Here is a 26,253-nt window from a genome sequence, read left to right on the forward strand (position 1 = left end):
AAGAAACTAATATTATAGGGTGTGTGTGTGTGTGTGTGTGTTCGTTCATAGCAGCAGCCATGTAAACTATTTATTGCTATGGATTTTGGCTTTAAGAGTTTGAAACTTTGTGATAAATTACTCTTGACTATTGTAAATCTCATTGGAAATGTGTGCTCAATTTAAAAACTGAAATGTATTACTATGTAGGCCTAATTGATTACTGACTTATTTAATGTGAACAAATTTGTTGATATTTCTTTGCAGTTAGCTTCTGGAATTTATAATTTTGCCTGCTCTCTGTGGAATCACCACACAGACACATTCCTTCAACACGTTTCTTCTGGCAATGAAGCTGCAGCTCTAAATTCATTAGAACGAACTCTACTATCATTGAAAGGTGCTGTTAAACTTGATACGTTCATTTTTGAAATGACATACCTCGAAATGGTCACCAAATAGTTCTTCTGGGTGGATTTTCTATTGCTAGTGTCACCAAGAGTATAAGATTAATTTCTCCCTCAGAGACAAGGAATTATTTGTAGTTTGTTTTTCTTTTATGAGAATAGCTCTTTGTACTCTAATTGATGAAAGTGTACAGTAGTTTATGTTTTGGGGTTTTTGTTGTCGTTGTTAATCCCCATCTGAGGAAAGAAAGGGGGAGAGAGAATCACGGATGTGAGAGAGAAACATCAATTGGCTGCCTCCCCACTGTGCTGGGCCCGGGTCAGGGATTGAACCTGCAACCCAGATATATGCCTTGACTGGGAATGGAACCTTCGACCCTTTGTTGTGCAGTCCAACAGTCTAACCATTTGGCGACACAAACCAGAACTATAATAATGTTATATTTACATTATTGTCATCTCATGATTCTGAATATATTCTTTTTAGAATTTTGCTTCTACTTTACATTTCTCATGCATGTAGTATTAAGGGCTGCTACCCTTATTGTCATGCTAACTCTCTTGTCCACAAGGCTTAGTTCAGCTCTATTTCCCAGCTCTTTTGCCTGAGAATTCAGGGTATATCTTTTTTACATGTACTTCAGGCTCACTTAGATTTTAGATGGTACCTGATGGGGTATCATCTTGACTTTTATTTAGCCAATGTAGCCTAAAACAATGAAACTTTTTGATCACTCTTAAGGCATAGTTTAAAGTTTATGGATTAGAGGTAACCTCAATTTCAACCTATAGGAGTTATTACAGGTGAGAAGCACTAACAATTACAGAAATGAAATGAAATTGTGCAATATAGATTAAGATTGTAGCCTTCAAGCTTGATGAGGTTTTGTGATTCTAAGTTTTTACTCTGATCATGATTTTAGTAGAATAAAATATGAAAAAATAAGATGCAAATAAAGCTTGGTTTTACTTTTCAGTTCTGCGTAAGTTAACTGTTAATGGATTTATGGAACCTCATAAGAATATGGAGGTGATGGTAAGTGGAAGAAGTAATTGGTTTTTTTTGTAACTTTAGGAAAATGTTTGGTATTTTCCTAAAAACTTTGAAGCTTGCTCTTTTTACTTAGCATTCATTTAAGTGTTTTTACTATGTGACAGGTAGTGTTTTTTAAAACAATTTTTTGTGTTAATTATACTTTTATACTTGTGGTTTGTTTTCACTGCATCGAAGCAGCTATTGTGTGAAGAAGAGGAAATAGGCCTAAGTTAGTTCTCAAGATGACATTATACATTGAATCTGAATTCAAGTGAACTGTGAATTTGATTGCATTATAACATTACCAGTTGTGTCATATTTATATTCTTGATATGTTCCTTTGTCTGTTTTTGTATATTTAAATGATTTTTTTCTTCTTATAACATCTATACATTCTCTTTGCAATCAATTAAAAATATGTATATAAGGGAAAAACCCCATTCTTGGTAAGCCTAAGTTGTGATATATATTTATTATTACTAGAGTGTCATCTACTCTCTGTATGCAAAAATATATAACTGCATTTCTTTCCTCCCAAAACAAAATGGGATTATATTATTCATACTCAGATATATATTAGTTTTCACAGTGAGTTTAAGTCAGCTAAATTATTGCTTTCTGTGGATTGCTTTGGGGGGCGCAGGTGCACAGAAATTTTTGCAAAATTTTGCAAAAATCGGGTCTTTGGGTCTACTCAAGATTTAACCAGAGCCTTTTTATTTTATTTATTTATTTTTTGCATATTGGTTTTATACTGTCCAGGGTTTTAGGTATACATTGGGGGTCGGGTTTAGGGACTTAATTCCTTTGGATAAGGGGTTTACTGTAATTACTTTCTTGTATTAGACTTGTTTTTAATAGTGGAATATTTTTTACTAAGTTTTAACTTTTTAAGATGATTTGATAGATATGTTTTAGTATCCCTGAAAAAGCATAAGGTACATTTTTATTACAGAATAAATGAAGACACTTTAAAAATTATTTTCTAGGGTTTTTTACATGGAATATTTGACCGTCTCAAACAATTTCTGGAATGCAGTAAGTACTTCCATGGTAGTATTTTTTACGGTAGAATCCTTATTCATTAATATCTTCTTGCAAATCTGGAGAGAGGCTAAAATGTTGTGCTGTGTTAATTCTCTAAAGTTATATAGAAATCTGAGCTTTGTTTTCATACTCAAGTCATCTTATATTGAGGAAACCTTTTAAAAAAAATTTCATTCTGTGCTCATTACTTCTGTTTTTCTACTGCAGACATCCACAACAGTTATACATTGAATAGATAATCATTGTGTAGATTCTCTGCAAATGTTTAGACTTCTTATAGATTCTGTTGCTTTTAGTATATTTTACATATAAATTTCCTTAAATTGTACTTTCATTTTATAAATTCCTTGTTTACTTACCTTCATTTGCTTACCTTTAGGACCCTTTCTAATGCAGTACCCCACAAAAAAAGAATTTATCATTTATATTTGTGTTGTATTATACTGGTGGTCTGTTATCCTTTTGTCTTCCCTATAACTGTAAGCATCTTTGCTTATGACACACACACACACACACACACACACACACATCTTTTGTAGGCACACACAAGTATGTATATCCTATATGTGTATTTTTTTGTTATTGTTGTTAATCCTCATCTGAGGATAACTTTCCATTGATTTTTAGAGAGAATGGAAGGGAGGGGGAGAGACAAAGAGAAAGAAACATCTGTGTAAGAAAGACACTTTGATTGGTTGCCTCCCACATGTGCCCCCAGATCAGGGCCAGGATTGAGCCTGCAACCAAGATATGTGCCCTTAACCAGAGTCAAACTTGGGACCCTTCAGTCCATGATCTTATGCTCTATCCACTCAGCCAAACTGGCGAGGGCTGTATGTGTGTATTTTTGAGGACTTACTATCCTTAGAAGGTTTCTTAGTGTACTAACCTTAGGGAGTTACTGATTGTTTTCATGTAGGTCTTTTCAGTTTAGTAAAAACATTGTTGAGTCTATTGCCAGTCACTGCTCTGGATACTGCGCATACAAAGATATATATGACAGTACATATAATATAGTTTATTTTTTTAAAATGGTTACTTTTCTTGGCCATCTTCATGGGGGAAATAGAAGAGAAATAAATGAGGCAGAATATGAAGAGTATTATTTGAGATCAGTGTAGTTCATGGGCTGATGGACATTATTCTGAATATACAAAAGTTTATCTGCCAGGGAAATTATCAGAAAAAAAATGGTTAGAGATATAGGAAAAATAACGAGTATGTACTAATTTTTGAGTGCTTTGTTTTTACTTAATGCTACTTGAAAAGTATTTTAGCTATGACTAATTTAGATCTTGAAAATGGGACTCATGATTCATGGATAAAATTGTTACCCTTTTATTTTTAAAATGGGTTCAATTTGTATTTTAGGATTGATTTTGTGAAATAGGGCACTGAGGATTATTGTGTCTCTTAAGTGCAAATCTTGGCATTGCTTTATAAAAACTTTGTATATAGTTAATTTGTTTAGAGTCGGGAGTGCACAATAATGAATTCTTAATGCAAAATAAGCAGAAATATATGATAATATTTTTGCTAAAAGTTTAATCATTGTTTTAGTTGTGAATTTATGTAATATTATAAACTTGTACTAATATTTGAAATGTATTTTTAACAGGTAGAAGTGTAGATACAGATACTGTATTTAGAGATAAACTGGAAAAGACCATTATCCTTTTTACTAAAGTGGTAAGTTTTCTTTTTATCTTAATTGTGTTTTTCAAATAAAATATACATATGAACATTTAGCTAGGAAAGTTATGTTTTTATAAGCATATGCTTTGACTTTAGTGTATAGTAACTTATTTTCTGTTTATAGGAAAATTGAAGGAAAAAAACACCTTTCTATCTTGAAGCCTATAATAATTAAATTTATATACCATAAATTATAGTAGATGAGTCATCTTGATGTAAAAAAATGTATCTTAATAAAGTATTGGAGAAGTTGATTCCTCTAAAGCTCATTATTCTTAGGTCCATTGGAAAAAGCAGAGATAAAGAAGATAGTGTAGCCAAAACCGGTTTGACTCAGTGGATAGAGCATCGGTCTGTGGACTGAAGGGTCCCAGGTTGGATTCTGGTCAAGGGCATGTACATTGATTGTGGGAACATCCCCAGTAGGGGGTATGCAGGAGGCAGTTGGTCAATGTTTCTCTCTCATATATGTTTCTAGCTCTCTATCCCTCTCCCTTCCTCTCTGTAAAAAACCAATAAAATATATTTTTTTAAAAAGAAGATAGCTAAGCAGGATGTAGATAAAATGTAGCAGGCAATATAATATTAGTAAGTCAAGTGACTGATTAGCATCATATTGAACATCTTTTGAGCTATCCTACATAATAAAAGCCTAATATGCTAAGTGTGTGGTAGTCCACTCAACCAATCAAAGTGTAATATGTTAATGATATGCTAGGCTGCTCAATTGCTTGCTATGACTGCACTGACCATCAGGAGACAGACGTTCCGAGTAGTAGGTTAGCTTGCTGCTGGGGTCTGGCCGATAGGGACTGAGATGGGCTGGACATGCCCTGGAGCCCTCCTGAGGTCCCACCCTCCTGGGTTAACCTCCTGCATCCCTCCCTCGCCCCCCGGCCCTGATGGTGCACCAGTGGGGTCCGTGGTCTGGTTAGACTCTAACCTGTACCCTCACCCAATCTGGTCTAAGGCCCCCCCCCCCCCCATTTTCCCCCGCAAATGCACTGGGCCTCTAATCCATTATAAAGCTTCCCAACAGTCTTTCCCCTATTGATTTGTGCAGCCATCGGTGATCATGGCCTAAATACATTGTTTGATGAGGGGTTACAAAATGATGGCATTCTATGATTCTCTTTACATTTATTAGCTGGAATCCTATATAATAAAAGTGTAGTATGCAAATTATCCCTTTGACCTGGAGTTCTTCCAGGAGTTTGACCCGGTGGCGGGGCTGGGCGGGGGCAGGGAAGGATTACCTGGCCAGCACCTGGCAGCCGGCAGTTGCTAGGACCCATTTTCTTAACTGTGCAAATTTCATGTACTGGGCCTCTAGTTCTTCTGTAAAGAAGAAATCTCTCTTATCAACTATTTAATGCAATGTCAAATATTTACTAGCAAAGTTATAAGTTGTACTTATGGATGATTATATGCCTATATTAATTTGGGAAAAATACATTTTAATTTTTTTCTTTATAGCTTTTGGACTTTTTGGATCAGCATCCCTTTTCATTTACTCCTCTAATTCAGAGATCTCTGGAATTTTCTGTAAGCTATGTATTTACAGAAGTTGGTGAAGGGGTTACATTTGAACGATTCATTGTCCAATGCATGAATCTGATTAAGATGATTGTCAAAAATTATGCTTATAAGCCATCCAAAAATTTTGAAGGTAATGCTTACAAGTAGTTTTACTTTTTTCATTTTCTTATTGTAATTAAAATGTGAAATACATGCTATTTTTATGTAATTTCCTTGAATTTATCATGTCTGAAAAATAAAATATTGCTGTGACATGAAATAGAGATAAGAATTAGAGTCTTACGTGAATGTCAGCTTTTAAAATGCAGTGCATTTAGTGAAGTGTCTTATGTAGTACAGTAGAAGAGCAGTGGAAGCCCAAGGACTTGAAGATTACAATAACCACTGCAGTTCATGATGTAGGCTGTATTTATTAGTATAATTACAAATTGTCTCTGACTTTGTTTTCTAAGTGGTTACTTCCAGATAGGTTATGTTATTTGTTATTTTACTTGGAATTCATTCATGTATATGTATACCAAGATGAGAAAATCTTGGGAGAATAGAGCGAGAGAGATAAATAAGTCACTTCAGTATTGTGTGATAATATAGCATGATAGTACACAAGCTATAGTGGTAACAAAGAAGCAAGACACACGTGTGAACAAAATAAAGTGTTTTTGTGGTGTGTCCATAATGAAAAAGAAAATTTATATAGCACTGTATTTTTCCCCCCTAAGGGTGTATTTTATTTTATTATAATAATAATCATTATTTTTCCTAAGAGTGTATTTTAAAATTTGTGTTACATAATCCCACTTGGGTAGAATTTTGTCTGTACAATTAACTTGGAAATTTTATTTTTCTAGATAGCAGCCCTGAAACCCTTGAAGCTCATAAGATTAAGATGGCATTCTTCACATATCCCACTTTGACAGAGATTTGTAGAAGATTAGTCTCTCATTATTTTCTGTTAACTGAAGAAGAATTGACAATGTGGGAAGAAGACCCAGAAGGCTTTAGTAAGAATCAGTTCTTTAGTTTTCCCATGGCTTTTCTCCCTTTCATAAGTAGATGTCATCTATTTAATTATTGGTATAGATTGTTTTTTAATATGCCGCTTTTTATCTGATAATCTTGGTTTTTAATGAGTGAGTTGTCCAAGTATATAGAATTTTTCTCCAGAAAGAGACTTAAAATTTTTAGGTATTATTATTATGTATGTATTATGTAGTTTAAAACAAAAACAAAATTAACTGCCTGTCAGTTTCTCCTTTGTAATTCATTCCATTTTGTTTTTTTTGTAGAAATACTTACTCTAGAAAGATATTTGGAGGTGAAAATTTCTGAATTGCTGAATATTTAAATTTTACATATTTAAATTTTACATATTTAAATTTTAATTTAAAATTAGTTTTTTTATGATTAAAATGTTTTTAATCATCCAAATTATTATAATGTGAAATTTGTAGATCTTTTTGTCTATTTGGATTTAAAAAAATATATATATATTTTATTGATTTTTTACAGAGAGGAAGGGAGGGGCATAGAGAGAAATATCGATGAGAGAGAAACATCGATGAGAGAGAAACATCCATCAGCTGTCTCCTGCACACTCCCTACAGGGGATGTGCCTGCAACCAAGGTACATGCCCTTGACTGGAATTGAACCTAGGACCTTTCATTCCTCAGGCTGGTGCTCTATCCACTGAGCCAAACTGGTTTTGGCGGTCTGTTTGGATTTTAATAGTAGATTGAGAGAATAAATCTGTCAAGGTTTTTTGCTCAGAAAATCGAGCAATTGTGTACTTATTGAAGTATCTGTGTGTGAATAACTAGTTATGGTCAGGCATAGGCTAGATTTTAGCCTCTACTGATCTCTTTGGCTGAGTGCCTTTATATAGTTACACAAATGTTTCCTAATGTTTTAAGAATGTCTTAATTATTTTGGAATTATTATTTTTCTTTGTCATTTAAAAACAAACTTAGATCATAAAAATATAACTGGACTGTACAGTTCTTTTTTATTTATGCCTTTTCTCTTAGCTAAAATCTTAAATGTTTTATATTGCCTTTTTATTAGAATATATAATATTATAACATGTAACACTGAATCCCCATATTTTTAAAAGTCTCTGAAGTATTTTACTTTATATGTAGGACATTTATAGAAAATTTCACTGATTCTTTAACTTGTAAAACATGATTATTGTATCAAATGAAATGATTCTTATGGTTGTAATGATAGTTTATCAGGTGATATTAGATATTCTGCAAGGGACAAGTACTTTGAGCTTTCCTCTGTATAGAATTTTAAAAAAATATATTTTTATTGATTTCAGAGAGGAAAGGAGAGGGAGAGAAAGAGAGAAAAACATCCATGATGAGAGAGAATCATTGATCAGCTGCCTCCTGCAAATCCCCACTGGGGATTGAGCCCACAACCCGGGCACATGCCCTTGACCAGAATAGAACCTGAGACCTTTCAGTCCGCAGACTGACGCTCTATCCACTGAGCAAAACTGTCCAGGGCCAGAATTTTTAATGAGAATGAAAGAATGCTTATGGATGAAAGCACTTGATAGGTGTCTATAATGTACACACATATAATCTGTAGCTTCTAGTAAAGAAATCTGGGTTTGCTTTCAGTATTAAGGGTTTGCTTTCTGTGTTATTAAACTCATATTATTTAAAATCTTGGTTTTCCAACTGGGATTTTTGAAACATCATTATTGCATTTCAGGAGAGCATTATTTATCATTTTTTAATTGCAGCAGTGGAAGAGACAGGAGGGGATTCTTGGAAATACAGTTTAAGGGTAAGTGTTGATTGAAAGAAATATTGATAGGGAAAAGCTTAATACTTCTGTAACTGTTGGTAGAGAATGAAACTTTTTTGAAGATTCCAAGCATTAAGTGGGACTGGTAAGCTATTCATATTTATAATAATCTATATTTGAGAGTGTTGCTGGGGTTATTGTGGTCTCACAAGGAAAAGCATTTCTAGGGACCCACAGAGAGGATGAGATTTGGTGGCAAGCTTTGTTTATGGTACAAAATCAAAGGAGTGCCTCAACCATGTGGATCTAATAGCCACCTGGGGCCCACAGTAGACTGTGTGGGCTCCCAAGGATGATGAAACAAACTCAGTACTGCCTTTGCCTTGTGACATTGGGAAGCTAGGAGAACTCTGTTGATATTACATCATAAGTAAATCTGCATCCTTGAAATGCTTTTTCTTGAGCTCTTATGGAAGAGCTGTTTCTCACTGACAACAGTACTTAGAAAAGTGATGAACTTTAATCTGAAAAATATATTTTTGGTTAAATTGGCAGTTTGCAAACTGATTTTTTCTTCATTTTGCAGTCATATTGATTGGGAAATAATTGTCATTGCAGAATTACAAGGCCTTTTATAAAGTGAAAGCTAACTCTCTTTGGCTATAATCATTTTTTATTTCCTCTGAAGTATTTCAGTAATTGTAAAACTTCTGTTGATACCTTATTTTTCTTAGCACCTGGTGTAATTGATTTCAGAATCCAGTCCATTATTTTTAGTTTTAGAATGCTTTTTAAACATGCATTTATTGCCCTGGCCAGTGTAACCAGTGGTTGAACATCAACCCATTAACCAGGAGGTTATGGTTTGATTCCTGGTCAGGACACATGTCCAAGTTTTGGGCTCAGTCCCCATTGGTGGATGTGCAGGAGGCAGCCAATTAATGATTCTCTCTAATCATTGATGTTTCTATTTCTCTCTCCCTCTCTTTCCTCACTGAAATCAATTAAAAAATTAAACAAATTTATTGATAAGGCCAGCATTTGAGGAAAATTTATCAAATTTGGTCTTTGAACTATTCTTATTATAAAGACTTATGTTTACATAATTTTCAATTATTTTTCTAAAAATGTATAATTGTATTAGTTTTATAAGCTTACATAGAAAACCAGAAAGATTATAAATCTGACAAATTATTAGTGCTTTAATTTAAAAAAAAAATGTATTTACTTATTTTAAAGAGAGGAAGGAAGAAATGTTGATTTGTTCCACATATTTATGCATTCATTGGTTTTAGTTCTTATATGAGCCCTGATTGGAAATCGAACCCACATCCTTGTCGTATCAGGGCAATGCTCTAACCCAGTGGTTGGCAAACTCATTAGTCAACAGAGCCAAATATCAACAGCACAACGATTGAAATTTCTTTTGGGAGCCAACTTTTTTTAAACGTAAACTTCCTCTAACGCCACTTCTTCAAAATAGACTCTCCCAGGCCGTGGTATTTTGTGGAAGAGCCATACTCTTAAGGGCCAAAGAGCCGCATGTGGCTCATAAGCCGCAGTTTGCTGACCACTGCTTTAACCAATTGAGCTATCTGGCCAGGCTCAGCTAGTGCTTTAAAATATTTTAAATAATTTTCTGCTTTAACATTACTTAAACTTTATTTTAAGAAAATTTTTATATCAAAATGTACTATAATATTATGAACCCTCTGAATCCAAAACCTAGTTTATCAGTTATCCAACTCATGGATAGACTTTCATATAAGTACATCCTCCCTCCCCAGTTGGATTATTTTGAAGCAAATATCTGAGCTGACTGACACTCCTTCCATCTGTCATTTTAGTGTTTATGTATATGTGTATGTGTATGATTCTTTAACATAAAGCACAATGCTGACAACATTTAGTTATAATTTTCTCATGAAACATCTAGTGATTTAGTACTTTAAGAATCAAAATGAATCATTCATATTGTGTAGCTAACACTGTGACTTCTGCTAACATTTGTATTTGAAGAAATACTACTCTGGTGAATTGAACTCATGAATTGTTGTTGACTTATACCATTGTTAAGAAAATATATAATTTATAACACATTAATTCCTGTACACATTCGTAGTACCAAATCTTTAAATTAATGTGGCTCCAGATTACTTTTTAATTTAAAGAATTATTAATTAAAGTTGTAAATTATTTCCTCTTTGTAGTTTTATATTTTTGAGTGCATAATACTAAATGATTGAAATAGTGAAATAAACTTTCTATACGTTATGATTATTATAATGTTATAAATTATAAAAATAATCTTTAAAAAACTAAGGATTTGAAACATTTTCAGAGGTTTAGGATCTTAAAAATGAGTACTCTTTGCTTTATTTTAGAATTAATCAGTTTACTATACCATTGTTTTTGTTAAAAAATTTTTTCCTCTTCAGCCTTGCACTGAAGTACTATTTATAGATATATTCCATGAATATAATCAGACTCTTACTCCTGTACTTCTAGAAATGATGCAAAGACTTCAAGGTGAGATATATTTTTGATACTTTGGTATATCTATTGGTTAATGTTTAATTAAAATCGTTTGCGAGTACCTACTATGTGTAATGCCTAATTTCCTAAGTCATTTAAAGATAGGAACTTGAGAAAAACCAAATGTGTTCTTTTCTGAAGGGTTGTCTCTGGGATAGAGAACAGGTGTGGACAATTCACAAAAGAAGGCCTTGGATAGGCCTTGAATATGATAGATGTTACTATTGTAAACCTAACAACAAAAGCAAAATTGCAAGCAATTAAGTTTATTGCTTGGGGAAATAGTCCATTTGAAGCATGTTGTGACAAGTAGTGTGTGAAAAGGTTAAAATAATGTTAGCCTCAGAATGGTGGCAGTGGGAATTGGAAGAAGGTATTGGATTTAAGAGAGAATAATGAGATCTGGACATAATTATACTAAGTGAATTAAGCCAGCCAGAGAAAGATAAATACCATATGATCTCACTTATATGAGGAATCTAGTGAACAAAATAAAACTGACAACAAAATAGAACCAAAAGCATGGATTTATGGAACAGTCTGAGAGAGGTCAGAAAGGGGTGTGGGGAACTGGATAAAAGAATGGGAAGAGAGTAGCCAAAGAACACATAGCCCATGGACACAGACAACAGAGTGGTAAAGGCTGGGGAAGGGGTGCAGGGGCTGGTGGAGGTGGGCAAAGGGGTTTGGAGAGGGTAATGGGGGACATCTGTAATAGTGTCAATAATAAATAAATGAAGTGATGAAATTTTTAGCATTATACTTTGTACACAAAAATTAATTATTACTATTATTAATTTAAATGTTTATTATTTATTTAATTATTAAAAGGGATTTATCATTTTTTACTTTTCTGCCATGCTCTACATTCAGGGAGGGGGCATTGATCACATTTGTTTTTTTCACACATTATTCCCAGTGCCTGGCACACTCAGTAACTATTTGTTTATCCATTGACTTTTGGCAACTATTTGTCTATACTAGACAAAGGAAAGTGAACAAAAATGATCCTGAATGTTAGAGTCTTAATGACAGGGAAAGCAGCTATTAGTAGTGGTTAGAGATGGAGCTTTACTTTTGGACTGTATATAAGGAGCCTTGGGAGAAGAAATAGGTTCCAGGACAGAACCTGAGGCTTTCATCTTCAGAAATATGAGGACACGGAGGCCTTGCATCAAAGCTGGGTAAGAAATTATCGCAGAGATAAAAAGAGAAGTATGAGGGTAAATCTTGGAGAAGAGCATGTCAGAAGTGTCCAGTGCTGTGAGAGGAAAGAAGCAGAATCTTCTGAGACAATAAATTACTTGATTGATTTGGCTAGGAATCACATTGTAAGGGATCAAGGATTGAGTCAGTGTTGATGTCAGGAAATAACAACACGGTAATCTCTGTAGGGAAGGAGATTCCTGATCGTGTTTGGAGTAGTTACAAGACAGCTCTTTTTAGCCTTTTATTACCCCAAAAACTAATAGTGTTTCTGTTTAAATTATAAATCAGGGAAAAATGAGCTACCGGCCAAGTTTTACTGTGGTAATTTTTAAAGATAATTTGAGTTCTAATTGTGTTTTCATATGAAAATGAAAATATATTTTGATATCTAATGTATAGCTATTTACTAATTTCCTAATGCAGGATTACAGGTTTTTAAATTTGATAACATTTATACCGCTTCAGTTACCTTTTCTGTTGAGTTTATAACTTTATTTCTGTTTTCGCCTATCCATTTTATTTTTTAAATCACTGAAGGGAAGTGGATAATCTATTTAAGTTACACTCTAATAAGTTGCCGGGTGCTGGTAAGGTTTTCAGTGATTTCAGAGTTTAGTTCTTTTTCTAGTTCTAGATTATTTGATTATTTATTAGATTATTTAAGTATTTATTGTATCTTATTAGACTAGTGAGCTTAAGAATTCATATTTAATATGAGAAAAGTGCTTTGACAAACTTGTTAGAAATCTTGCTATTCTGAAGAAATGTACTTATTAAATAAACTGTTTTTCATGTCTTTACCATGGTATTCTCTTTTCTGGATCGTATTGCAATGACTGCCAACTTCATATTCTAAAGTTTCACATTTGAACTTTTAATTTTGTTGTCACTTTCATAACCTGATTTTATTTTATGTTTAGAGTGTATTGTATGAATTGCCCATTCTTGTTCTTTTTTCAGGGGAGGGAGACTCATATTTTTTTAAATTTAAGAATTTTCTTATATAATCAGGGTATAACAATAGTTAGCAGTGTGTGGAATATATTTTTCTGTATTGTTGCTTGATATAAAATTTTATAAATATGTTATATGTTATGTTTTTTTAAATTGTAATGTGGCCTTACATCATGTACCTGTGTTCTCTAATGGTGATAACAAAACTTAAGACTTTCCCTACACATTTGTATGTATATTTAATATTATAAAATATATTGTGCTTAACTGAACCAAGAAACTAACAAATTGAGTTTAAATTAATAACTAATTTTATTTACTTTTACTGATACTTATTTTTTCAGGGCCCACTAATGTGGAAGATATGAATGCACTATTAATCAAAGATGCTGGTATGTTAAACTAAAGTGATTTAGAAACATTTATTTCTTCAGTAGATAATAGGTCTGTTTTGTGGCAGGTGTTATGCTGGGAGATAGGATATAAGGGTACCTAATACATTGTAACTATCTGGTGGGGAGATAACCAAGCAAGCAGACAACCGATTATAACATAGTGCCAGTTGGTTAATGCTAAAGTAGGTGATACTCAGGTAGTACTGTGAAAAAAACACAGGTAGTTTTGGTGTGTATTGCAAAAGACTCGTAAAGTGTGTAACATGAGATCACAATAATCCGTGGGAGTTAGTTGAGGAGAGGGTGGTGTGGGAAGACCTACAGTCAGAAGCAGGAGCATGTACAAAAGGGAAAAGGAGTGAGCACAGTTATGTTTTGAACTGGGAGCATTTCGGCTTAATTGAAACATAGAAGTTAGGGGTTTATGAGAGATGAGGCTGGCAGGAGAATAAGTAGAGATCAGATCATAAAACACTGGTACCCATTTGGAAGCAGATGTTCTTTTATAATTTTTATACTGTGACTTAAATATTTTAAAATAAATATAATTTTCTGTTTGAAAGCACTCGGACTATTTAGGAAAAGCAGAGAATAAAGTAACTTAATGCCTAATGTTTCTGAAATGCCTATTTAAACAATTTTTATGATTAGCATATTTTATATTTTTCTTTATTAGCACATCTCATGTTTCCAAGTAGTTGCTAATACTAAGTTTTTTCTAAGGGTACTTGCATTTGGCTCAGTATCTGATATTTAATTTTTTTTTCCTTAAATCTTCTCCTTAGTGTATAATGCTATTGGATTAGCGGCTTTTGAGCTGTTTGACAGTGTTGATTTTGATCAGTGGTTTAAAAACCAACTTCTTCCAGAATTACAAGTCACTCACAATAGGCAAGTATAAAACTGTGTTTGTTATATACTTATTTTACCATAGTGATTTTCTCATGAAGATAAAGCAGAAAATTTTTCTGTAGAGCCAGTGGTGAATAAGTTGGATTGTTATTCTGCTCTCAGGAAGCTAGTGAACCTCTGATAGAAAGAAAGCCTTCGGTTTGTCTCAGGGGAGGCAATCGTGCAATTTGATTGTCGTTAAACCCTAGAGGCTATTTAGTCTAGACCTGCGCTGTCCAGTACAGTAACTATTATAGTATATGTGGCTATTGAGGACTTGAAATATACTTAGTGCAATTGAGGTAATTAATTTTAATTAACTAAAAATTAAATATTGCACCAATGTAAAATATATATTGATTAGATGTTGAAATGGTATTTCAGACGTATTGAGATAAAAATACTATAAAAATTTCACTTCTTTCTTTTTACTTATTTTAGTGTGGTCCCAAAAATTACACATTGGCTTGTATTATATTTCTTTTGGTTCAGTATTTCTCAAACTTTAATGTGCATATGATCACCTGATGATCTTGTTAAAAATCCAGGTTTTGGTTTATCTTTTGGGTTGGGGTATGGGTCAGTTTGTGTGATTCTGTCATGCTTCTAGGATAATGATGCTGCTGCTCCAAGGACCACACTTTGAGAAGCAAACTGACCCTAATCTTTTTGTATTTTAAGTATGTTTTTATTTATTTCAGAGAGAGGACAGGAGAAGGAGAGAGAGATTGAAATATCAGTGATGAGAGAGAATCATTGATTGGCTGTCTCCTGCATACCTCACACTGGAGATAGAACCTGCAACCTGGGCACCTGCCTTGACTAGGAATCAAACCATGACCACCTGGTTCATTGGTTGATGCTCAACCATTGAGCAACACTAGCCAGGCTGAACTCTAATTTTAACTGTGCCCAGAAGTGACTATGATCTTGCAATTTGACCTTGCAAAATTTCATTCTTTTTATCTGAAATAGAATGTTGAGTGTGATAATCCTAAAGGTCTCAGTTCCAAATTTGATGGTTTTGTGGTTCCTTCATTAACTATAAAAGTGTTTACTTCCACCTCTGTGACTTTCTTCAAATAGTCCATATCCATTGAACTTACATTTTTTTCAAAACCCGCCTCCCCCAGAATACTCTATATCTTAAAAGCTGTTCAAATCTCATCTCCCTCTTCCCAGTGTTCTCTTTTCCTTTTCTGAAATTCTAGTATAGAGCTTTGCATTCTTTAATTCTTTTAGGTGTATGTATGATAGACTTTTTGAGGGCAGGGATACTTACATTTTGCATCTTTGATGAGTAATTCTATGTGATTGGTCATCTTATAAGATTGTAATTTTCTTAAAAATGTGATGTAGTCATTATTCTTTTTCATTTACACCCAGAAATACATTTTTGTAACTAAAATTTATTATACTATCAAGAAGAGACTTTGTGGATGGAATTCCTAGATACAGTTGATTATAATTATAGCTTTGTGATTTTTCTCACTGCCTAAAGACTGTCATATCAAAAAAGATAACCACAGAAAATAAAGTATGTACATGCTACTGCAAATGTTCTACAATTTCTGAATTATGTGATTAATAGAATTGTAATGAAAAATTGAATACAGGAGCGCCTTTATTACTTATCAGGCTTCACTATCCTTATGATTTTGGGAATAGGCTAGTTATGCCTAATTGAAATAACTGTTTTTGGTTGCTTGAGGAACAGAAATAGAATTGTTTTTTATTTTTAATTTAATTATACAGGGTGTCCCCACAAAAATGTATACACACTTAATGATTTATAAAGTTGGTGTTTATTAACATCATTTTAAAAATTAATGAGTTATCAGCTGATATACACACTTTGAATGATTATAAAGTCATTGTTAATTAATATACACTTCATTTTCAAAATTAAATGATTTATCAGCTGTTAAAGTAAATTTACTGTTTTTGGGACACATTATATATTTATTTTTTAAATTTTATATTATTGATACTATTGCAGATTCTCTCCCACTTCTACCCAGTCCCTGTCCCCCTTACCTTGGCCCTTTCCACACTACTGTTTGTGTCCATGGTCTATGCATATATGTTCTTTAGTTAATATCTTCACCTTCCTTTATCTAGTCCCCCTCTCCCTCTGACATTGCTCAGTCTGTTGAATATATTCATGCCCCTCTCATGATCCCACCCTTTCTACCAGTCTCTAATTTCTTTCTGCCCTTGTTAAAAGTCTCATCTTCAGCTAGTCTTCAGTTGGTAATTCAGGCTAAATGTTACCCTAAGTTAGTTTTATTTCCACTTTGGTTCTGGGAGGAGGTACAAACACCCATCTACTCTGTCGCCATCTTGAAATCCCCGGACGTGTTTTTTATGTCCATATCTAGGTTATAGTTCTTTAAAACAAAATAATAATACTTATATCTGCCTAAGTTTTAAATTTTTAGATCAGCGCTTTATTATTAGGATTTGTACTGTGGTACATTTAGAAATAGCTTTAAATCTTTTGCATAAGAATGTAGGTTGCTTTATATTTTATATTTGAACAATGAAATATACTGACTGAGTGAAATAGATTTCTTAAAATATTTGACATTCTAATTTAATGATTTTTTTCCTATCTAGGTATAAGCCATTGCGACGCAGGGTGATTTGGCTCATCGGTCAGTGGGTTTCTGTGAAATTCAAGTCTGACTTAAGACCCATGTTATATGAGGCAATTTGTAACTTACTTCAAGACCAAGACTTAGTGGTATGTTGTTTAAATATCTTAAAAGAGTTATTTTTATAAGTTTAATCTATGTTAAACTACAAACTGAGAAATTGTTTATATTTATTTTTAGACTGGGACTCCATAAATTCTATAATCTCATAGGCCACTGATAGAGCACATCTTTATCTCTGATAGTTTCGTGAAAGTTGAACATTATTGTTTGATTTCAGAGAATATAATGCAAATTGAGTGAATTTTCTTGGTTATTTGAAATTTTTTTCAGTGTTTAGAAATTTGATTTATTAGTATGAAATACCCAAACTTTGTAAATAAAAATTTGATTTAGGCATAATGGCTACTTTGAAATGTTTTACTTTTGAGCTTCTTTCTTTTTTAAAAATTCTTTTGTTTTAAGTATTTTAAGCTTATTTCTGATTCATCCTTAGAAAAGGTAGGCTTTTAATTTTTTACTTTTTAAGAGTTAAGAATTATGTCAAGAAAAGAGAAAAATTCAGTGATCAATAACAAGCCATCTATATTCTTTCCATCCAGTTTTCCATATTTCCCCCACATATTTTTATTGTATTAATTTTTCATATATATTTAAGTATTTTATTCAAGAATAAAACATTAAAAGTGCAGTTGAATCTCTATTTTTTAAAAATGTATTTTTATTAATTTTAGAGAGGAAAGGAGAGAGTGAGAGAAACATCAGTGATGAGTGAGAATCATTGATTGGTGATTGGCTGCCTCCTGCACATGGACTGAGCACACAGCCCAGGCATGTGCCCTGACTGGGAATAGAACTGTGATGCTCAACCACTGAGCCATGCTGGCTGGGTTCCCTATTCCTTTCCACTCTCATATTGTTATTTTATTGATCAGAGATTTTTAATTTTAATGCAGATTTACTGATTTTCTGTTTTATTTTGTTTCTTATTTAATATTATTTTTGTCCCCCTTGGTTCTTTTATTTAGAATTTATTTTTGAATTTGATGTGAAGTAAGGTTCCATTTTCATTATGTTTTTTATAAGACGACAATGCTACAATGCTTTGTTGAAAAGTCCATTTAAAAAAATATCTTGTACATGCTCTTTTACATCTATCTATCTTAGAACATGTTTCTTAGCAGATGCAATGCTTATGGCAAGTTTCATATTTGAGGATCCTATTTTAAAAAAATATATATTTTATTGATTTTTTACAGAGAGGAAGGGAGAGAGAGAGTTTGAAACATCAATGAGAGAGAGTCATCAATCATTTGCCTCTTGCACACCCCCTACTGGGGATATGCCCGCAACCAAGGTACATGCCCTTGGACCAGAATCGAACCTGGGACCTTTCAGTCCGCAGACCGACGCTCTACCACTGAGCCAAACCGGTTTCGGCAGGGTTTTCTTTTCTTGCATGTATTTATTATTTATTTATTGAACAACTAGTTCTAGGAATTGTTGCACTCTCTCTTATCAGTTATATGTCACATTCTCCAACTCGTTTTTATATAAATTCAAGTTCTGATTTTTTTCCCCATTGCTATGAATCACTGGGAAATTCTCTCTCTATGTGAGTGCTTTCTGTTTGTTTTATTAATAGTTTAGGAAGAGCTAATTTTTGTCCTTATTTTTACTTGTCATATTTTAAATGCTCCTCTTTTCTTATACTCTATGTACTTAGCATTTTTAAGCTCTTAATAAGTAGAGTGTCCTTTTATTTTTAGATATTAATATTTTCTTTGACAAATATTAACAAAAGGAGTAAAGAACGTTATTTGGAATCAAGTTTTTGTCATTTAATATAAATGATGTTTTGTAGTTATGGAATAACTCAAAATTTATTATATATTTTCTTTTAGGTTCGTATTGAAACAGCTACAACCCTGAAGTTAAATATCCTTAAAATAATTTAAAAATACTTCATTGTGAAGAATTTTAATACTTTGAAATTGTTAATTATTCTGTTAAATCAATTTATGAGGTAGTTTAAAATGTAATTTTTATTGGTTTATTATAGTTGGTATATATGTGTGTGTGTGTGTATATATATATATGTTATTTTTTCTCCCTCTGATAAATGTCATATATTCTCAGTATTCCTTAACTACTCTTTACCTGTTGATGATTTTGAGTTTAGAACAGATCAGTTTCTACCGGTAAGAATATTTCTAGTTTTATAAAAAAATTTCTGCTTATGTGTTTTGAATATTAATTATTATTTTGTAGGTGGAATTAAATATAGATTATTTATTAAAGCTGAATTTAAAAATATATTTAATTATTTTGAAATAGTTGGTAACTTATATTTCAAACAGTTTGCTTTTATTCTGCCTTTTTTTGTTTGTTTAACTGTCTCATCTATTTTGGCTCTGGCCCACCTCACTAATCCTGCCTTGCCTGCCACCTTCTAATTAATTTCCTTTCAATGTGCATATATCCATGCACAAGGCCACTAGTTATATGCTAAAATCTCTATATTTCATGGGGGAACTTATATAGCAGAGATTTTTCTTTGTTCAAAGAATCATTAGATTTTTTTTAAAATAAAAGACATTGGTTTAAGAAATTTGATAAAAATGAACCAAATATCTGAAAGAATGAGTATTTGTTTTATGTCTTGTGATTTAATTCTTGCTATATTTTAGCAATATGGGTTTTAATAGCCAGACATAGGATAGTTTTCTATTTTTGAATAAGAGATATTCTGTCGTTCTTAGAGTTACAGAAAATTTTCATCTCCACGCAGCATACATTAGGTCCATATCTTATGGTACGTAAGTGCCATAATTGGTATTCCTTTTACTCTAATTAATAGACCTTGCACAACAGCAGGCATATGTGGAAGAGCAATTCAAGACACTGTTAACAGTATAAAATTTAAATACAAAATCTTTAGACACAGTTTTCTTCTGAAAACATTGTGGATGAATGAAATTCTAAAACAGGCACAACATTTAGCAGCCATAAAGAAAAAATTTCCTAAAATTGAGAATTTGAACAGTTTGAAGTTGTTTATATAATGCTAAGATTTTGTCTTTGTCTTTTACTTATTGCTTTGACATTATTTCTTTTCTGTCTATATTGAAAGGTCTTACATTTCTGTTTTAAACCTTTTTTTTTCTTTTGACCTGCAGTATTTGGAAACCATGTTCACGCTACTTTTTCAGTTACTGCAGCAAGTCACAGAATGTGACACAAAGATGCATGTTTTACATGTCCTTTCTTGTGTGATTGAAAGAGTCAACATGCAGGTAATTTTGTTTTAAATCATGAAAATAAATGTTAGCGGGTAATAGAGTATATGTCAAATTTTTAAATTGCTTTTCATATATTGTTTAAAAGTTAGGACATACATTAAAATGCTTCTAACTTATAGTTGTGATATCTATTGTGTGTATTCAAAATTTAACATGCTTATACTCAAGTTTTTAAAAAATGACTTACAAATTTAAAATTAAAACATTGGGTTAGCAAGATAGAGGTGTTTAGAAAGTAGAATTTTATATATCTTGTCCGATGTAGTTTATAGTTAACTAGAGGTTCCGTTGCCTCCTATGCTCGCCTAGACTGGGGATTGAACCTGCAACCTGGGTATGTGCCCTTACTAGGAATTGAACTGGCGACCTTTCGGGACATGGAACAATGCTTAACAGACTGAGCCATACTGGCCAGGACTGAACAAATATTTAACTTATTTTTCTGTACATTACCTTCTGGGGTGGGGTGTGAGGGATACAGATTCTACAATTTTTTTTTTTTTTACTACCTTTAATTGTATGCTATTTCATAAGCAAAATAAATACTTTTTATTTTTTTTATTTTTGGTAGCAGTTTTTAATTTTAATCCATGGGATTGAAATAGGTAGCACTGAACTGAAAGTCTACTATTTGTTTTATCATCAAGGACACTGAGAACAATTCCAAATACTTTGACTAAGCCTAGAGCTGGAGCACTGTCCAGCTTCAGCGTAGATCCATTTTATTTTCCATGAGGCTCATGTCAAGCTGTGCTGTGTGCTTTAGGGTATATTTTAAAACTGGTTAACGAAATGCATAGTGGACTTGACAGTTGTATTCTTTCTTCTCCTGTGTTTCCACTGTACCTCCTGTACACCTTTAACATTGCGCTTACCCTTTCTCATTGTAAGGGTTGTATGTGTAGCTTTATATCCTTTTTTATCTGGTGCCTTGTGCTTGGGGCCTGATACTTGGAAGATGCTATCATATAATTGTTGAATGAATGAATGAATGAATGGATAAATGCTGTTTTTAAAACAATGTATTTCCAGTTAAGTAAGCTGTTTTAAGAAAGAAGCGGATTATAGCAGCATCTTTCTCTTAAACCCTAAGTAAATAACTCACCATTATATATTATTTCATATTCCTAAATTTTATTTCATGTTATACATTTGGTAATTGTTTTAAAATACTTACCATAGCCCTGGCAAATGTGGCTCAGTTGGTTGGAGTGTTATCCTGTACAATGAAAGATTGCAGGTTTGATTCCTATTCAGGGCACATACCCAGGTTGTGGGTTTAATCCCTGGTTGGGGTATATGTAGAAGGCAGTCAATTGATGTTTCACTCTCACATGGATGTTTCTCTCTGCTCTCTCCCTTCTTCTCTCTCTGAAATCAATAAAAGCATATCCTTGGGTGAAGATTAATATATATATTAGTTAAATATATAAGGTCAAGTATCAGCTCAGTGTCTCTGTGTAATGTCTGATTTATCTTTAAAAGGATATAATGCTTACTATATTACATGTAGTATATATTAAATATTTGCTCTCTGGGACTTAAATGGGTCTTTCAGTGTTTCTTGAAGTAAGGTGCCTTTTTTTACTAATAGAATTCTTTTACTTCTCCTACTTCTGTTGTGATAGATACGGCCGTATGTAGGATGTTTGGTGCAGTACTTGCCTCTTCTTTGGAAGCAGAGTGAAGAACACAATATGTTGAGATGTGCTATTCTGACAACACTTATTCATCTTGTTCAGGTAAGATACTTCTCCACAGTTTCTTAGTTTAATATTTTTTTTCTTCTTTAAAATTTTTCATTGTTTACATACAGTGTTTACATACAGTGTTTTATGTTAATGTTAGTGAAAAGCCTCACATTTTATGTCCCATGTGATCTAAACAGTTTTTAAAACACTGTATATTTAGACTTTAGACATTTTTGACACATGAAAAATTTCCTCTATTTTTTAAAGATGATTTCTTTCATTAGATGTAGTGGTCCTCAATGATGATAAACCCGTCGAAACCGGTTTGGCTCAGCGGTAGAGTGTCGGTCTGCGGACTGAAAGGTCCCAGGTTCGATTCCGGTCAAGGGCATGTACCTTGGTTGCGGGCACATCCCCAGTAGGGGGTGTGCAAGAGGCAGCTGATAGATGTCTCTCCCTCATCGATGTTTCTAACTTTCTATCCCTCTCTCTTCCTCTCTGTAAAAAAAAATCAATAAAATATATTTAAAAAAAAATGATTATAAACCCACAATCTATGTAGTCCATGGTACCTTGCAGGCTGCTTTCTTGTTATTCAGGGATTTTCTGCATAAACTTAATGTTTCTTTCATAAATTTGAAAGGCAGAAGAACAGTAGTTGCTTTTGAGATAAGGAGTGAATTTGATTTCAGACATCTTGACTTTGAAGTGCTGGGATGTGCATTAAATAGGGAGGAACCCAAACTTCAGGGAAAAAGAATGAGACTCTAATTCTCATTTGAACTGAAAATGACAGAGTCTGATGTGAGAGTATATTGAGAGAAGATCTTAACCCTAGACTATCTCTGAGTGTATGGATGCTGCAGTGATTTTTACTGCCTTTGCTTCAAAGTTTGATAGATTTTTCCAATGGGAGATCTCTCTCTAAGAATTTTTACTCTAAATGTTCTAATTAGTTTTAAAAGTATCCTTTCTACTATTAGTTTAGAAAAACCTTTCTCAGGCACCGTGATACTTTTTGAAACGTAAACTACTTGTTCAGTAAATATTTATGGATGGGTTTTACAGTTACAAATTTTTGTCTAAGGCAGTTTTAGATGGTTGAATGGTGATATAAATTGAAAAAAATACTTTTACTGATTTCTAAGAGGGAGAGAGATAGAAACATCAGTGATGAGAAAGGATCATTGATTGGCTGTCTGTGCATGCCCCCTACTGAGGTTAAAGCCCACAACCCAGTTTGTGTCCTGACCAGAAATCAAACTGACCCGGTTAGAAAGTTAATGCTCAACCACTGAGCTGTGCCTGCTGGGCGATACAAATTTTTTTAAATGCATTTTCTCTTTAATAAGTGTCTAGCCTAACATCTCTTTCTGTCAACCCTGTAATTCTTGTGATTATCCTGAAAAATTACCTCTTATTTATTTTTTATTTTTATTATTATTTTTATATAATAATAAAAATCCGTGGGACATTGTCTAATGACAGGGAAATTATGTTTAAAGATCAGAGAACCGAGTTGGATAATGGTTACATCTATATTTCAATGTCAATGAGTTGGCTTTTTTTGGGGGGGAGTATTAATAACTTTAATATTTTTTTCTTTTTAAATTTTTATTTATTTTTATTAAGGTATTATATGTGTACATATCTTACCATTGCCCTCCCCCCCCCCCCCACTCCCATACATGCCCTTACCCCCCAATGTTTTGCACCCATTGGTTATTCTTATATGCATGTATATAAGTCCTTCGGTTGATCTCTTATCTCCCCCACCTTCCCGCTATAATTTGACAGTCTGATGCTTTACTGCCTCTGTATCTATCTTTTTGTTCATCAGTTTATAACGTTTTTTATTATCCACAAATGAGTAAGATCATGTGGTATTTTTCTTTCATTGACTGGCTTATTTCACTTAGCATAATATTCTCCAATTACATCCAGGTTGCTGCAAATGGTTAAGAATTTCTTCTTCTTTATGGCAGCATAATATTCCATTGAGTAGATGTACGATAGTTTTCTGATCCAGTCATCTGCTGACGGGCACCTAGGCTGTTTCCAAGTCTTAGCTATTATAAATTGTGCTGCTATGAACATAGGAGTGCATATAAACTTTATGATTAGTGTTTCCAGTTTCTTAGGATATATTTCTGGGAGTGAGATTACTGGGTCAAATGGGAGTTCCATTTTTAGTTTTTTGAGGAAACTCCATACTGTCTCCACAGTGGTTTCACCAGTCTGCATTCCCACCAGCAGTGCATGAAGGTTCCTTTTTCTCAGCATCCTCGCCAGCACTTGTCGTTTGTTGATTTATTGATAATTGCCATTCTTGAGGATTTTGGTTGGCATGGCTGTTGGGTCCCGGGGCAGTTCCAAGGCCTGTCTGTTGGTGATGTTGATGAATTCTTTAAAAAGGCTGCTCTTCCCTTCAAAATGGCATGGTCTCTGTGCTGGAGTCCCGCAGTCCAGGGAGTGCCCACAGAGGTGGTAGTCTCTCCTAGTCCAAGAGAATCTATCTGCCAGCCTCTGCTGCTCCTGAGAGATTTAACTGTCCCTTCCTCACTCTCACACGCACCACACACATCCACACACTCCTTTCATACCCCCGCTCACTGCTTCTCCCTCACCTCTGTCCTGCCAGCCGCCATCTTCCTCCCCCCTTCCCCTATGTCTTAGGTAATGATGGCACAACATGATTTTCCCTATTTAAGCATTTCTGATGATTTTATTAATAACTGATTAATTTATTTTTGAGCTTTTAAAGTATTGTAGAGAATGTCTTGTAGTTATAACCATTGGTCAAAAGAATGTTCCGATTTAAAGCTGTATATCTGGGATTGTACAAGTATTTGAGGCCTCTAGATTATACACAGAGAGTCTAAAATATTTCACAATTGCTTCCTTTAGTTTTGTTAATGCTAGTATATTGTGCTCATTGGGATATGCACAAAGTTGATAGATTCTAATTTTCTTAAGAAATTTTAAGCTTACTTGATAATCAATATGAACTTGACTAGTTTTTCTTAATGTTCTTTTTTCTATTAAAGACTGTTATGGAGAGTAAAATTTTAACTGAATATTAAAGCCCAATATACTATTATTTTTACTTTATTAAATATGATATTTTTATAGTTCTCTTTGGAAAAATCTTCAATAAGGTCTTTCACCTTATTTTTAGTTATAGAAAGGGCCAGACTTGTACTTAATGTACTTAAGGGTAAACTTTATATATTTCCATTGAAGTATCTTACGTTCTGATACGGATTGAATTTATTATAAACATTTCATTAAAAGGGGAATATATATTTTTAAAAATATGTTTAATTCAAAAAAGAAAAATACATAAATGTTTTATTGCATTGTAATTTGCTCTATGTTATATTGACATTTGAATTATTTTCTAAGTGAGGTGATGTTTGGTTATTTTATTTCCTTTCTATGTTTATCAGATTATAGAGATTACTAATGGGTTAGAAATGGACTTTCTATCCTTTTTATTTTCTTTTAAAGATTGGTGTGGTACACTGAGTCAACCTTCATAATACAGTAATTAGGCAAAATAGATTTTAGATACAATGCCCACTATTATCTCTTTCTTTTTTTTCTTTAAAAATATCAGTAAAATTGCCGAAACCAGTTTGGCTCCGTGGATAGAGTGTCATCCTGTGGACTAAAAGGTCCCAGGTTTGATTCCAGTGCTTGGTTGTGGGCACATCCCCAGTAGGGGGCATACAGGAGGCAGCTGATCTGATGTTTCTAACTCTCTCTCTCCCTTCCTCTCTGTAAAAAATTGATAAAATATAAAAAAAATCAGCAAAACTATCTTCATTAAACTAATATGTACATATTTTTATGTATATATTTTTAAAAGCTTACAGAAAAGCACACTTACAAAAAACAAAACTCCTTTATACCCTCCAGTATTATTTTCCCTTTCCATATTTACCTAGTGTTAACATTTTTTTTTCTATTTTCTCTGAAGAAACATTTTTATGCATTTACCACATATTCAGAATTATAGCTATTTAAAAAATATTTTGCATGTAGAATTATTATACACGCTTCTGTACTTTTAAAATCCAGTTTATAATTATTTTGAAATTGCTTATATTTCATGTCTAATCCTTTCTCATGGCTACTCAGTATTCTAGAATGTTA

General features: G+C 33.1%; 1 protein-coding gene across 1 annotated transcript in view; it reads left to right on the forward strand.

Annotated features, from left to right (window-relative positions):
* The window catches only part of IPO11 (importin 11), an 88,090-nt gene that overhangs the window by 19,874 nt on the left and 41,963 nt on the right, over positions 1 to 26,253 (forward strand). Inside the window, exons 6-20 of the mRNA XM_084880784.1 lie at positions 247 to 379; positions 1,364 to 1,422; positions 2,412 to 2,460; positions 4,088 to 4,158; positions 5,641 to 5,833; positions 6,552 to 6,704; positions 8,457 to 8,500; positions 10,900 to 10,990; positions 13,504 to 13,551; positions 14,340 to 14,445; positions 17,065 to 17,191; positions 19,007 to 19,040; positions 19,263 to 19,303; positions 20,282 to 20,398; positions 22,033 to 22,146. Of these exons, the coding sequence (XP_084736910.1) occupies positions 247 to 379; positions 1,364 to 1,422; positions 2,412 to 2,460; positions 4,088 to 4,158; positions 5,641 to 5,833; positions 6,552 to 6,704; positions 8,457 to 8,500; positions 10,900 to 10,990; positions 13,504 to 13,551; positions 14,340 to 14,445; positions 17,065 to 17,191; positions 19,007 to 19,040; positions 19,263 to 19,303; positions 20,282 to 20,398; positions 22,033 to 22,146 (1,380 nt within the window). The remainder of the gene's footprint in view (positions 1 to 246; positions 380 to 1,363; positions 1,423 to 2,411; positions 2,461 to 4,087; positions 4,159 to 5,640; positions 5,834 to 6,551; positions 6,705 to 8,456; positions 8,501 to 10,899; positions 10,991 to 13,503; positions 13,552 to 14,339; positions 14,446 to 17,064; positions 17,192 to 19,006; positions 19,041 to 19,262; positions 19,304 to 20,281; positions 20,399 to 22,032; positions 22,147 to 26,253) is intronic.

This window comes from Pipistrellus hanaki (assembly GCF_964339955.1).
Source record: "Pipistrellus hanaki genome assembly, chromosome: 4".
Taxonomy (NCBI): domain Eukaryota; kingdom Metazoa; phylum Chordata; class Mammalia; order Chiroptera; family Vespertilionidae; genus Pipistrellus; species Pipistrellus hanaki.